This window comes from Pygocentrus nattereri, chromosome 1, assembly GCF_015220715.1.
Source record: "Pygocentrus nattereri isolate fPygNat1 chromosome 1, fPygNat1.pri, whole genome shotgun sequence".
Taxonomy (NCBI): Eukaryota; Metazoa; Chordata; class Actinopteri; order Characiformes; family Serrasalmidae; genus Pygocentrus; species Pygocentrus nattereri.
Genome location: NC_051211.1, coordinates 41,527,724 through 41,544,023, shown reverse-complemented (window position 1 = coordinate 41,544,023; position 16,300 = coordinate 41,527,724). Strand labels below are relative to the sequence as shown.

General features: G+C 39.6%; 1 protein-coding gene across 9 annotated transcripts in view; it reads right to left on the bottom strand.

The window, feature by feature from the left end:
* foxp2 (forkhead box P2) overlaps positions 1-16,300 on the bottom strand; it is a 112,505-nt gene that overhangs the window by 53,870 nt on the left and 42,335 nt on the right. For 5 of the 9 annotated variants that reach the window (XM_017694020.2, XM_037538911.1, XM_037538902.1 and 2 more), the window contains one exon: positions 14,354-14,531. The exons of 3 other annotated variants lie outside the window; for them this stretch is intronic. In XM_017694020.2, the coding sequence (XP_017549509.1) occupies positions 14,354-14,521 (168 nt within the window). In that variant the 5' untranslated portion in view covers positions 14,522-14,531. Of the gene's footprint in view, positions 1-14,353; positions 14,532-16,300 lie in introns of those variants that run through there. One more of the 9 variants, XM_037538913.1, reaches the window with a different exon arrangement.

Below are 16,300 nucleotides of genomic sequence, written 5' to 3'. Positions count from 1 at the left end.
CAGCAGCCGGCAGGTTCCAGCTGAATGGAGTTGTTTTGCGCGCTGCTCCGTTTGGGTCTTGTCTTTGTTGACAAGCACTTATTAAGAGGCTCACACACCAAAGTACACGGCCAGAGGCGAAGAGCAGCGTGGGGAGAAGCCGGCAATCTTTCAGCAGCTTCGACAAAAGCAGAAGTGTTTGTGCTGTATGTCAATACCAATACGCTCGACTGCCAGGCTCGCGGCATCTCATACACACAAACAATGAAGTTTGAAAAATAAAAAACGATCTAGCAAATGAAAGAAAAGCTTACTAGCTGTACTGATGTCTGCAAATTCTTTTAATTTATTAAGGTAAGAAAAAACACACTTTTTTAACTGAATAAAAAGATTAACCCTTAGACAGCCAGTGCTAACTAAAGCATGGTGTGATTTCATTCTCATTATTTCTCACTGAAACAGGCTGAGAAATTCTGGCAAGTGCATACACTAAAGTTTCTATTGATATTCCACTTGTGTTCATAAGCAAAAAAAGTTGAAGTTTATGATTTGAGTTTGATGAAATGTTATTATTGAGCACATAATCTTGTTCTTGCTATTTTTGTTGCTGTCATTCTTAACATCAAAACAAAAGTGAAGAATTTGGTAAATAAGCAAACCCAAATCTGTCAAAACATAAAGTATATTGAAGATATATATTGTTCGCTGTGTTTCTATGTAACCAAACATGTGTAGGGCTGGCCCAAGTAATTTGAATGCGTATTTGTTTGTTATGCACCAATTTCTCTATTCTGTGTGTGTAGATTTTGTTCTTACTTAAGAAGAAACCTTAAATAAGAACACACTGGTGATGATCAAGTTTTCATCTTCGTGAAAACTGCGTAAGTGCATTTTAAGAACAAATTTCTTCTTATGAATGGTTGGTGAATGGGGACCAATGTTTTTAAATAAGATTTTGAGTACATCAGTAGTCATTCAGGAATAGCACAGAGCATTTAAAGCCAAAATGCTGCACTGACCATCCCTAAATTGGTAACTATGTAGTTCTATTTGAATTCTTCAACAGTTCTGCATATGTGGGCAAAGCCATTTGATTTTTCATTCGACGTGAAAAGATCAGTTGTAGAGAAACTTACTGACTCAGATTTCTTTGCAGTGGTGGTACTAGAAGTCAAAAGCCATGTCTACATTGCAGAAACAGCCATTTTATTGACTATCCAAAGTAATCCTACACATTTCTTTGGTTGTATGCAATGACGATAATGGTAAAATAGTGGTGAATGAGAAAATTGAGGTTTTGGGCCTGTTTTATTAGACAATGACTTGCATGTACCCCTCTACCATGTATTTAACACATTTTTAAAAAATAGCAATGTATTTGTAACCCTGTCATGTAATAACTTTCTGTGGAGTAGCTATTAGAAGCAGTGAACTCTTTAGATGTCTGGTTCCTATCACCACTACTGTGAAAAATTATAATTCTTTAAGTTTCTGTAAAATGGTGCATTTCACATCAAACCATGCTGAATGGCTTTGTTTACATTACATGAATTTAATTATGCAGAAATGATAAAAACCTGTGGAATTACCCTTTAAGGTTGAGGTCACACCTTTTTTGGACTCTTCTCACAGCAATTAACAGTGATTCAGTGCACTGAACTACGCTTCACTGATCTACACAAGCTCTCTCGCTATCTCTATTAAATGAAACGTTTGTGCGTGTGTGTGTGCGTGTGTGTCAGGGGGCCCATGTGTATGCGAGCATGGCCAGGTCGCACACGTGGAGGCACTCAATCTGTGGGTCAATAGTGTGTGTCTGAGTCGGAATGGCTCAGCCACTGCTCGTACAGTGTTACCCAGAGGGGTCGATCGAGCGTCTCTCTGACCTCAGATGTAAATATCTTAACCTTAATTACCGTGGATGTGATCTCAGAGGCTGTGGTGTGGCAGGCTCTATTTTCCAAACGTGTCAAAGTTATTGCTCAAGGAAGAAATATGTGCTCAACCCTCTAGGAGTACAGTAAGGAGAGCAAAAGCTGCTCCAACTTTATCACTCCTGGTGCACTGGGGTGGGGAAGAAATGGCCAGCATGAAATGACATAGAGTTCAACAAATACAGTACAAGAGTGGAGCTAATCTTGTCTGCACTCCAGGTGAAGGCAAACTATTGTTTTCAGTCCATTTACCTGAGCGTCAGAATGTCATTAGACCACGGTGGGCCAGCGGAGTCATCCAGCCAGAGTGATGGATCTCTCCAGTCCATCTGAATGAGTGTCCAGCTCCACCAAAGATCAGCAGAGTTAATGGCACTGCATCTAGCTGGAGGAGGGCCAATGCATCTCCGTCAGCACTGGCCCCAGCAGCTTATGAAGCCCTACTGCACTGCATGCACTCCTGATCTGCGCGCTCGCTTTGTGAATATTCCGATTACAGCACAGGCCTGACCTTTTGAGAGCCGAATGAGATACAGTTATCTTCCAATATGACATGCACCGTCTATCAATCAGTGCTGCTTCGCATAGAGAGAGAGAGAGAGAGAGAGAGAGAGGGAGGAGATAGAGAAAGTAATGAGAGAGAAGAAAAGTGACAAGCAGGAGAAGAAGAAGAAAGGGGAACAGACAGTCAGAAGCAGAAAGAGAAGAATGAGAAGAGAGTGGAAAGAGAAAGTAGTGAGAGAGAAAAAAGACAGACGAAGGAGAAGAGAAAGAGACTCAGAAGAAACATGCAGAAGAGAGAGAGAATAGACAGAGAGAACAGTGTGAGACAAGACAGAGAAGAAAGAGAAAAAGAGAAAAGAGAAAATAGAGGGCAGTAGGAGATATAAAGAGAAACTGAGTGAAATAAAGGAGAAGATGAAAAGGGAGAAGGGAGATAGAGGGAGTAGAGGGAGTAGATGGAGAGAGAAGAAAACACGGGGGAGACAAAGAGATAAACAAGTAGTAGTGAGAGAGAAAGAAGGCATGAAGGAGAATATAAAGATAGATAAAGACATCAAAAAGAGAAGAGAGAGAGAGGGAATGGGAAGAGAAAGAGTTGTGAGAGAAGAAGAAAAGGAATAAGAGAGAAAGAAAGAGAGAAGAATGTGAAACGTGTGAGGGAGAGTAGATAGGGAAAGACAGTGGAGAGTAGAGAAGGAGAAGAAAAGAGAAAGAGATAGAGAGAGAAGAAGTGTAAGATGAGGGAGGAAGAAAGGGAGGGATAAGAGAGAGAAAGCAGATACAGTAGTAATGAGGAAAGAGAACAAGATCTAGAAAGAGAGAGAAGTAGAGAAAGAGAAAGAATTAGAAAGAGAAAGAGAGAGCTTGATTATATATTAGATAAAACTATGCTGTGAGCAAATGCACACATGAATGCTCTGATTAAGATTTATCCACTGAACACAGACAAAAAATATCTGTTCTCACACTACTTAATGGATCTTGGATGTGTGTTTCTAGGAACATTTACATAATGGAGAAATCTTATAAAAAGGTTCTTCACATTGACACACTTCATTTACAATAAGAAATGAAAGGTTCTTCAGGGAACCAAACATGGTTCTTCTATGTCATTCCCTTGAAGAGCCCATTTTGGCACCGTCATTTTTAAGGCCGGCCTGTAATCAGCCCTCAACTGCCTGAATACACTCAGCCTCTATAAACAAGAGTCTTTCCACAGGCGTCCCATGGCAGGCTTATAAGAGGAACCTAGCATGACCAAAGTCATACTTGTTCATTTCCCCCACACACCCCCCTCCAAAGACCTAATCTACATCTTTCATTGAATCAAGAATGGAAATTCAGAAGAAATGCTTCTTTTTCAATTTCATGCTGAAGTAGCTCAAGTTAGTGGATGTAATTTCTCCTAACAAGAAAATTTATCACTGTGTCGTTCACTTAGTCTGCCAATGTGAGAAGCAACCCCCCTCCCCTTCTTTTTTTCTGCATTTTCTTTTTTCTCTGCTTTGATAAATGTGCCAAAAGCATGATCGCTCCTTCCAAAGCACTCCCGACAAGAACAGCACAATTATACTGCTTATTAAAAAAACCCACTGACTACAATCTCCATCAAAAAGAAATGACACATTATTCATGGAGCAGCCACTGAGTGCAGGCGTGTGAGAGTATAAAAGGCACTGAGTGATGCATTTCACCCTCACACAGCCAAAGTCATCAGTGACGGTCAGAGGACAGACGAGTCCATCATTACATGTAATACAACTACAAGCATTACTACAAGCAGTGCATGGACATACGATTGACAATGCGAGAGTGATCACTATTGCTTGGCACTGTTTGGATTGCAGTTTTTTCTACTGTTTGAAAAATACAGAAAAAAGCAAACCTGTTTGTGTGTTGGTGTGTCCAAACTTTTGACTGAAAATGTATATGAACTTTTGTTTATAAAGCATCATCTTTGAATCAGAACATATCATAGTCATACCGAAAGCTTGCAACTTCAATTTTTGCTCATGCTTGACAACAGCAGCTTCTCTATATATATTGTATAAACATTTAATGACTAATGGACCAATAAAAATCTTGCTAAATCAATATTAGTTTGTGTTTTGGGGATTTTGTTATGACAACAACATTAAATTGTTCCATGTGTGGTACAGTTGTTGGAAATTGAGATCATTTCTGAGCAGGAAAAGTCTGACATCGTTACACAAGTGACAGAGGGGCCTGGCAGGCAAATCCACTCAGCAGGAACATACATCAAATAACTTCTGGTAAATACTCGGGCAATAACAATCACATTTCAATTGAAACGGAGCCGGTATTGGAAGACTCAAGCGTGAAACCAATATCAGCTTAGCGTCAAGTCAAGCATGAAGCATCGCGCACAACATTAATGCATGCGCTGTATACGATCACAGTGTTTCCTTATCGCATAATACATGCAAATACACACACACACACACACACACACACACACACACACACACACACACACACACACACACACACACACACACTCTCACTGTGGTACACCAGACGACTGCTGCCTGAGCATTTACAGTAAGCTCACACTGCTGTATGTATTACATGTGATATGATGATACTTTATCACTATTGTGTATCACTTTATCACTATTGATGATACTTTATCACATTTATGCAACATATGCTCTTTTAAGTATAGAGTATAGAACACTTACAAGCAGTGTTGTTGGTTTTCTGGTGCATTTTGTCTATTGCAACTTATCAAAGCTCAGAAAAGCTAAAAATCATGAGAGAAGACATTTCGGTACTGATGGGTATCTGTGCTATGCTGGTACCAGCAGAAAATGCTGGACTGGATATGAGAGGGGAAAAAAAGAATCTGTTTCAATCCTGTAACGAATCTATAAATATCAGCTCACATTGTGTGATGTGATGTTGTTAGCTGTCTCTTTCTCGGGGTAGAAGAGTGTTCGTATCTCTTATTTCTTTCTCGGGGTGGCAGAGTGTTTGTGTAGCTTCAGCCTCATAATCTACTTTCACATGATCAACTTAAGTGAAGAGCTTCAATTAAACTAGCTCATTTAAAATTTCAGTAGTTTTCAAAAAAGAAATGTTTATATTAGTGTTGGTCAATCAAGGTTTCAATATTTGTATTGCTATTGAAAAAAATGGCATTGTGCCAGATTCTTATGTTAAATTTCCCAACTTAAAACTTGTTGAATAGCTTACAAATATAATATAACAAAAATTGCACTTATAAAATATAAAAACAATTAATTGCTCAGGCCAAGTATCATGTTCTATTTCTGCCATATCGCTCACCACTCATGTGTATCTGCTGACACTACTGTAATGGGTGAAAATGAAGACATCACTCCAACGGTGACAGCATTGAGGAAGGCACCGACCCTCCACTTTAAAAACACCCCTACAAGCCTTTACTACAAAAAACCCACCCACAGAGAAAGAGTGAAAACGCACTCTAAGTGACACATGTGCGTGTTTGAAAAGCCTCTTGTGTATTTGTGAGGTGAGGCCAGGGCTTATTTACTGCATTTGTTCAAAAGCCCCAAAGAGCTGCAGGCTGAGAGGCCCTCTTACATATGTATTCAGCGTCTGGGGGCAGCGGGCTGTAAGCTGGGCCAAACTCTAACTCTCTCTCTCTTTCTCTCTCTCTCTATGCCAACAATATGGAATCGAAATTTTCAAGTGCAAAGCAACAAACATCTGACTACCCCGTGCATAGTAAGAGAGAGAGAGAGAGAGAGAGAGAGAGAGAGAGAGAGAGAGAGAGAGAGAGAGAGAGAGAGAGAGAGAGAGAGAGTGAGAGAGAGTTCCAGTATCTCAGCCCTCACCTTCTTAACCAGATTTACATCATTTTAATATTTGTTAGAGAGGGAGGAAACCCACACACAAACATCCCTGGGCCGGCGTTTCACAGGCTGATTTGTTACTATTCATGGCCAAAGCAGAGAGAAACTGTAATACTAGACATGCTTGTTAAATTCACAAGGCTCCAAAGCTGCCTTCTAGCAAATCCTGCCTCTTGGTTGTCAGCTTAAGACGGTCGGCATATGCATATATGGGCTTTTTAAGCTCTGTTAAATGGATAGCAGTGTCGCAGGCTGTCAAAGACGTCGAGGAAAAAAAAACCCTGCCTGCGTTCAGAATGGCTCCTCATCCAACAGCAGCAACCTAGTGTTTCTTTTCACTCTGCTTGTGCTCATTTACTCTAATACATGCAGAACTGTGTGGAGCCTTTCACCTGGAAAAGCAAAGCCATTCCTTTCACTACTTCAAATCATGAGTTTCAGGCGTGAACTCCGCTGCCCATAAACACGTAACTGGAGCGCTGCACCTTTAAGACATTGTTTTAATGGGATGGGTCAGTGTATAAATGCTTGGCTGTTGGGGGCAGGCAGAAGCCTCTACCGTTAAGGTTCTATAGATCCAGTGTCATTAATTTCCCCAGGCAGAGGTAGTTAGCAGGCATAAAAGGAAATGAGTTGTGAAGTGGTCATTGATCTTGACCCGGGCTGCCTGTTTGAGTTTTATTTACACATGGAGATTAACCTGTAATCGCTAAACATAACCCACTGGGTCACATAAACAGTGAGTTGCATGCTAAAGCACTATATTAAAACATACTGCATTGTGTCATACTGCATTGCAAAGTGTCATATGCACTGTATCGTACTGTATTATTGTACAGTGTGTCAGTGGCGCAATAGATCAAGGCACTTTGCTAACCCTAACCCTAACCCTACAAACAAGTTGCCACAAGGGGTTCTTTGAAGAAAGTTATAGATTAACCACTTTAGATTCTCTAATAAGCCATGTTTCATAGGAGATCTCTGAGTGGTTATACACCAATATAAGGGTTCTTCCAGAAACCTTTACGTTTTGTGGAGGTCCTTTAAGCTGTACAATGTTCTTCACACTTATATATCAAAACTTATCAAAACTCTTTCCTATCATATTGAACCGCATTATGAATTTCATAAATAGGTATAATATATATGTATTGTTGGAATTCAGAAATCTATATAACAGACATAAACAGCTGCAACTGGAGTGGCATCAATAAAAGCTGTTGTATATAGAAGTCTGGATGCCCCAGTCAAATTACATTGTATTGTTGGTTCTAACTTTCGTTTGTTGTAACTGAAAATAAGAAGAAATAAGATATAGTGCATTCTACATAGAGCACAGTTCTCCACATTTTAATGCATTATTGTTTAATAATTGCACATTATTGTTTATTTGTTGAATGTGCTGGAATGTACTGGAGAGAAAAAATCTAAATCATAAAATGTAGTATTTTAAAAATATTTATTTTTTCAATATGCTAAAATCAACAAATTACTGAAATGTTGCACTAAAATATGTGAAACAACTGGCATGTTTATGTTTGTCCCCATTAGAGAATGTGTAAACTTACTTTCAGTTTACTTTAAAAACCAACAAGATGTAACTTAGCCAGGGATTTCAAATTTGAACTGTATGACTATGTTATAAAGCTATATAACAGTCCTAAACAGCTATTATACTTTGGAGGTGTGTGCTAAACCATAACACACACACACACACACACACACACACACACACACACACACACACACACACATATATAGGGTGAGTCAAAAGTCACAGGACATGTTTTATTTTATTTTTTATTATCGACTTTTATCTCTGGGATCATCTCAAACAAACTGTGTATGCTGAGAAAATCTGCAACAAACACCACCTTCAGCACCGCATCGTGGAGGCTTGTGACAGCATAAAAAATGAAATAAAATAAAACGGTGTCCTGTGAATTCTGACTCACCATGTATATATCTTACACACTATGTGTAGGTGCAGGGTTTATTTCCTATACAGGATTGTGTGTATCTCGGCGTGTGTGCGCTACACCTGTGATCGTCTTTGACCTGCACCGCTCACCGTCACAATGGCACAGAGCTGCTCAAGCATAAAATGGTAGTAAGTGTTTGTTTCCAGGAGATTTCACTCTGACTCTCTATCTCTCACTCTGTCTTTCTCCCCCCTCTGCTTGCCTCAATCTCTCTCTCTCCCTCTCCCCCATCCCTCTCTCCATGCCTCTTTCAAAGCCGCTGCTTGACATTTCACCGGGTCTCTGGAGACCCTGATGTGAAATGGAGTTACTACAGCAGCCACACTGTAAATTCCATGCAGCCACATGTAATGTGCCTTAAACACAGATGACCACTCCAGGTTTGCAGCCGGAGCTCTGGAAGAAGTGTATGTGCCGCACAGCACACGCATAAGTGTGTGTGTGATAATAGAATAATGCTCTGTGTTGTCTAGGGAGCGGAGCAAACACACGCTACACTGTCATTCATGGCCCTATATCTTACAGTGTCATCGCCTGGAGGAGGACAACTCTATATGTCAGTCCTCAATGTACTATACAGCGGGGACCATACTGAAGATAGCGAAATGTTAACAATGAAATGTAGAGCACAATAAATAAAGTAGGATGTGGGCCACTGCAGAATGCCAGCCCATCAAAAGCACATAAAACACAAAGTCCACAGAAACTGCCTTGTTTTGTTATTTTATTTCCTCTGATCTGAGATTTACTCAGGGATTCTGTGGTTTGTGAGGAAGCAAATATTTCAGCAGGTGTTCCAGGGTCTATGTGAGAGTGTGTTATGGGTAGGCAGTACATTATCATTCTCATGATATTTCTCCAAATATCTCCTCTTGTTCCCGCTCAACCACTTAAAACTCCAGGCTTATTATTTTTGAAGGCTTGTTTTTTGAGGTTTAACAATGTATATACAATATGCATATTAGATGTGATACAGTGGTGTGGCTGCAAATGCACCTAAGATTAAAATGTTAATGTTTCCATGTTTTGTTTATAAGAACATTCAAGATAAAACAAGTACAATATTTGAAACAAAAGCTGCGCTTTATGGTCCTGATTTAATGCTCAAGCCTGAAACTAACACACTGGACACAAGCTAACGTGATAGACATGATACAACGATGTGATGTACTGCGATACAATTCAGTTCACTGCAATACAATTTGATACAAAATAATTTGCTAAAATACAATTTGATGCAATAAAATATGCTGCACTGCTACTCCTCAACTTATTATTAGACTTTAATGTGAACTAGCTGAGGTATTCATATACTATAGAGCAGTAAGTATACCTGCTCCATAGTAGGTAAGTCTTTTTTTTATTTTAATAGGGGAAAATAAGTTAACCTACCCTCCCTTCTGCATATTGTAATGTATAATTTGCTGAGTTTAACATATTGGAGGAAAAAAAACGTTGTGGTATATTTAACATTTTATGTTTTACTTTGAAATTAGTTAAACTAAGCAAATAAACATTAAATAAACAACTGTGCTCCAAAATTACCATACTTTTTATGTAAGTTTGCATATAATTTTATTTGCCATAAATTTGCCATACTTTTGCATGTCGCTATAGAAACGTGTAATAAGTTTGTTAGTTTATTTCTGAAAATAATAAATGAAAAGAAAAAAAAAAACATTGTATGTAGTTGTTATAGCCTTTAAAATTGTGGTGCTGCTGTTTTGTCAGTTCAAACCTGCAAATCATATACATACTGTATTGTGGAAATGTCTTCAGGTATCGCAATGTTACATTTTTTGCCATATTGCCTATCCCTCATGCCTGAGTGTGTGTTATTTACGCACTGGAGTGGCGGAGTCTCGGGCCGGCGTGATAAAGCTAATGAGCTTCTGTGTTGGAGTGTAAATGAGAGAGAGTCAACCCGCTCAGCCTATCGGCACGGCCGAGACTCCAGGGGTGATTACCGCTTTAAATTATGCTCAAGGGCAAAGCGCTATTTGCATCAGAGGGGCTTTTACTGGGCTGATGAGCGGAACCCGTCAACACCCTGCCTGAGATGTTGCACTCTCTGCTCCCGGTGGACGTTGTGGAGAATGAGGAGGGAGATGGAGACAGAAGCAAAAGCAAGCGTTTGTATGGCGGCTTCACCTTTACAGCTCCTCCTGAATGACACTCGATGGAGCCCCAGAGGCCCCAGTGAAGTCTGGGTGAATGTTTGTTAGGTGACGATGAAGGCAGCCTTCCTGAATATCAATTAACACTGTGTAACGGTTTGTGTCCCATTGAGTAAAAAAGTGACAGTAATATCACAAAAAGTGAGCCGTTTATCTGAAGATAAAAAGAAGGTAACTAATCGAATACAATCTAATGAAAGGTTAAAACCACTGCACCAAATATTTTATACTACCAGTCATAGTTAGTGTCTTCAATTTCAGTTGCACCCCCAATCCTATGAGCCCCCAACACCTCCTCCCCAGTGGCTTCCTTAACCATGATGCTACCTCCAATTTCATTTGCTCTTAAAGCCAGAGAACAGTAAAAAAATGGCTGACGTTGGCTGTCAGATATCTCATCTTAAATTCTCCTCAAGCTAAAATGTCGGGTTAATTGCTGTCACTTTTACATTGGGCCAGTGACTTACAGGCGACTTGCTGTAGCGATTGCTGTGGGCATGAAAAAGAAATGTCCTCTGCATCTGGATGGCATTCATAAAGGCCAACACAACTTCAGCAAACAGCATCATTCCGCTACAGAGCTCAACAATGAACAGTGATTGGATTTCAGCAGTCATTTCGAACACTGCAAGAAGAAAATGAAAGGAATGTGGGTTTCCTCTGATAAAATAGAGTCTGGCAACTGCTTCTGAAAGTCATAAAGGAGTCCAGGATGACTCTGATGCTGCCCTGAGCACAGCTCTACCTCTCCAAGAAGGAAGCTCACTGACAGAGCTACACTGTTCTCGAGCCAACAGACTGTGCAATAAAATGCAGAGACTGAAGACCACAGTAATCACCTAACAGCTCCATTACAGTATATTACTGTATGGATCCTCAGATCAATGTAAAGCCTTCGTGTATACACATTATCATTACCATACATTAAAGCATCTATTCAACACAGACTTATAATCAATAAATATTAAGAGCAGCAGGCATTTTTATTATCACCTTGCCACAGAGGTTTCATGTGGCTTTCTTATAAAATTGAGAAACTTTTGTAAATCAAATTATTGTGATTTCATCTGAAAAGACTTAATGAGCAAAACTTTTGGAACTGACACAGTGAAACAATTAATAAGAACCAAAATGCCAGTAGAAATACAACGTCATGGCAACGAATTTCCATCCCCAGATATTTATATATAAAACTGTAAATGCAAACATACAACAGTTTATTACACAATTGTTTTCCCTCCAAAAAGAAAAATAACATCTGAAAATCATTCACGGGTTTAAATAAAACAAAGGTACCAAACCTAAGAGTTTTGTGATTTTCAAAGAAGTGAGCAGAAAATAAAGCAATTGGTCTGTGATGATGGTGAAGGATTTTGCTTACAAGTTTATACATGAGCCTCTGAGAAGAGCTACTGAGCCACTGTTACTGTCTAACTAATCCTAAGACTGCTAAACAGACTACTACTAATGACTTGCAAATAGTAACAATTATAAATTAGTATTATTATTATTATTGTTAGTAATAGTAGTAGTAGTAATATTGATTAGTAGTATTTTTTGAGCATTATTATCATCATTGAACATAGCACTACTACTATTACTCCTCCTCCTCCTTCTCCTCCTCCTCCTACTACTACTAATAATAATAATAATACAGATAACATTCTGCAGAAACTGTTTCAGATGCAAAGTAAAACAGAGAGAGAGAGAGAGACAGAGAGAGATAGATAGATAGGGGGAGAGAGAGAGAGAGAGAGATGAAGAGATGAAGAGGGACAGTACTAACAGAGAGATTGGGCAGGTTATTAAATGTGTAGGTATTCTCTAGCTCTGGCTTGGGCGTGCATGTGAGAGAAGTGGGGAGAAGAAAGAAGAAGCTGGGCGCAGGAAGTGTGTGAAGTTAACAGCATCTGGCCTCTCTTTAAGAAGCCTCTGGAGGCCTGTTAGCCGGATCGCTCATTTCAATGCACAGGAAAAAATTGTCTCCCTCTTGCTGTTTGCCTGAGCATGGGAACACACTGTCACTCTACTGTCTCTGCTCAGTCCTGCTGCCCACAGTCACCGGCCTTTACTGCGACCCTCATTACCATATGCTTTATAAAGGACCCTCAGCATCTTACAGCACTGTTTACAGCAGTTTTCTTAACAAGAAAAGAATTATTATTATTTTAATAATAATAATAATAATAATAATAATAATGCACAGAGATTTGGAATATTACACTGGCATTTTATAAATGTTCCTCATATATATATATATATATATATATATATATATATATATATATATATATACATACATACATATAAATAACAACATCAATAATAATAATAACTATTTTTTTTTATTATTTTTTATTAATAGAATTAGTAGTATTGCTGTTGTTATTGCTGCATACCTAAATTTAAATGTAAAAGTGAATTATTAAATAACAAATAAAAATAACCCTAACCCTAACGCTACTTAAAGTTGTACATTTCAAACTAAACAACCCCCCCCCCCCCCCCCCCCCCGACCACCAACACCTCCCCCAACAAACTCCCACACACAGTCTGGAGTAGGTGTGCAGGTTAAAACAGAGGACAGTAATGAGAAGGAGGGGGTTGACCTCAATCAGACGTGTATGGAAGCAGAGACAGAGACAGAGACCGAGAGAGAGAGACAGGCGCTGTGATGATGAATGGGGGGAGAGGCCATGGTGTCGGGGTGCTGTTGTAATCACCAGCTGGAGTGTGTGTGTATGTGTGTGTGTGTGTGTATTGGGGAGGAGGGGGGTACTAGAGGGGCCCACACATCCCTGCAGGACACACTTCATTCTGCTACAATGCTCCCTCACCACTGGCTTTCAGCTGCCTATACCAGCTCCGGGTGCATGTGCCCACAGACAAACACAGACACATGGATACACTTACAAATAAAAAGAATTATAAACTAAACAACATACAAATAACACTAAATATATTGTTAACATTGTAGGACATAAATAAGTGGCAGAGTTCATGTTATGTTATTATGAACATGGGAAAACATGCAAAAATTTTACAAAATTCACACACACACACACACACACACACACACACACACACACACACACACACTCATGCATGAACATTGTGCCGTAAACCTCTCCTGCAGCCCAGGGTGACCCCCAGCGCTGTGCTTTTGGAAAGCTGTCAAAGCCATCAGTCAGTGAATGGAAACACACAAGAACTCCCCTGATCTGCTGTCACCCAAAACTACAGTGGACACATAACACGCACACTCAGAGCAGCAATGCAAAGACCTACATACCTCATATTTATATAAGAAAAAATAAAAGTACGTTTCAATTATCAGAATGTCTAAACTAAGTTTTCTACCTGGATGTAAAATGTCCTCTAAGAAGCAGCACAGTGTGTTTAGTCCATAAAATGCTCAGGATATTACAGCAAACGGGCCACGTTTGAAAAGTCTCTCTGTTTCGGCGGAGAAGACCAGTGGAAGTCGAGTTAGGCCGCCCTCTGGTGGCAGCTGGAGAACCCAAACACATCCATGCGCTCCAGCTCACTCCCCCTTCTCCCACACACGCACAGACACATATGGCCTCGGCTTCAGCGTGTCGTTCACCCCGGCACAGAAATACAAATAAAAGCAGTAAATACCTCCAAAAAAGCATCACAATCTCCACATACGTCACACAACTACTCCTTTCAGCAAAAACCAGCACTGCCATAACCAACACTGCCACAACAAACAAGCAACCCTGAAGATCAGCACACAAACAACAAATCAATAAACAAAAAAATATTACACACACAAAAAAAAACCTACAGAAAAGTCCAGTTCCTATCTAAACACACAGTGGGAGATTTTTTAGAGCCCATGTGCCTGCGTGTCAGTGTGAATCTAAGCCCTGAGAGCGAGAAACACAACTTACCTGCTGTTGTTGCAGATGCAGCAGCTCGACTGTGCTTACTTCGCTGCTCGTGTCACCGCTTGATCTTCCATCTCTACTGCCAGCATCTAATTGGCTGCTTAGGGTGCTCATTCCATTTTGACTCATTGAACTGTTGCTTATTGTCTCACTGGCCGACTCCTGCATCATGACTTAATACCTAGAAGTGATTAAGAGGCACCAGTTAAGGCTCTTGTTACAATCCCCCTTTAAAAAAAAATTTGCATTATCAAGCCCTGGTCCCTCTCTGCAAATTAAAGCATTTAACAGGGGGAGGGGGGAGGGAGATGCGGGAGAAATTATGCATTCATTGTGTAAATGAAGCAATACAAAGAGATGCACGTTTTCTGAGCTCATGGGGGAGGAGAGTGTTGGGTGCTTTTCTTTTTTTGTATTTGCAGGTTTAAATTTGCTTTGGATTCTTTAATTGAACAGAATATTCACATACACACAAATACATTTTTAAAAATGTACGTGAATAAAAGAATTTTCCAGACTCCCTTATTTTCGATGGGAATTGTCAACGTAATGCTTCTGTAATATAACACATGAACATAACTGTGTGTGAATGTACACACACACATACACACACGTACGTATATACACACATCATAATAAGCTTTTTTTGGACCCCGTTCATACAGTCTCCTAAAATATCCCCCGTCTTGACAGTGTCAGAGTTTTACGCTGCGTCTCGACTGAATGAAGTTGCTTAATGATGCACAGCTAATCATGCAAAATTAAAATTGGGTCGCGGAGATGAGGAGAGGAGGGGGGAGTGTAACAAATCACATGGTACCATCCCGTGATGAACGATACAATGGTATTCTCCTCTAACTAAAGCTAAATAAAATTTGCCTGCAAGGCTTCTTAAGGAGAAAAAAAATCCTCTTGACACATATTGACTAGTTTTCTCTCTTTTTTTAATCAAACCTGCAATATTCAATTATTTTTGGTGACATTTAAAACATTTAGCGCAGCAGCCATCCCCAGAGCACAATTACTGTGGCCAGAGAGCCCAAATCAAATGGTACGGGGCATCTTAACCCTCAATTTTTAACATGGACAAATAAATGAAGGATATTAAATTAATTTTACCAGCATCTATTAGATATGAAAAACAGGGGGGGAGCAGACGCAAGAAAAGAAAAATCTATCACGAATATCACTAATGATTGTGCTAAAAACAGCATAAATTATGCATATTACCTCCTCTCTAGTAATAAATGTTTTATCATTTTCCCTGCATAAATGCTCTGTACTTTCAAAGGAGCAATGAGGAGTCCTGCCAAGATCTGTGGAGATCCTCGCAATAAATAAAAGAATCGGCCTGACCCAACAAATGCAATTCAAGGTGTGTTCTGCATAGCTAATATACCCACAAGAGCCTTTTTAATTCACACACTCCGCAGCTCGAACCTCATCGCCTCTCTGTCATTCATATACTCATTAAAACACCTTTTTTTCCTCCTTTCTTCCACATTACACATTTTGTTCCTCTCAGAAAATGATTACTGGACGTCTCATATTTCATCTTATTAAAATATAAACAATATTAATTATATTAATGGGGGCTGCATCCCTGTATAATAACCCTAATCTCATGTAATGTTTAGAGCGGATTCATTTTTGAGCAATATTTTCATTTATTTCTCTGACAGGGCTGCCATCCTCCTTCGCCTAGATTAAGCACATCAATTTTGTCACCTGCTCTGCATGGGCAATTAGTACGGCACTCTGAATAAGAGTATACAGTAGCGAGACAGCTTAGCGTTGAAAAATAACACCGATAATCAAATGCTCGACACAACAAAGAAGATGTCTTCTAATCCGTGGCTGCTTTTCAGATCAGTAAATGACATTTTAACGGCACAGGGCTTTCTTCTGCTTAAAAAAAAAAAAAAAAAAAAGAAGGCAGAGGCAGCGGAG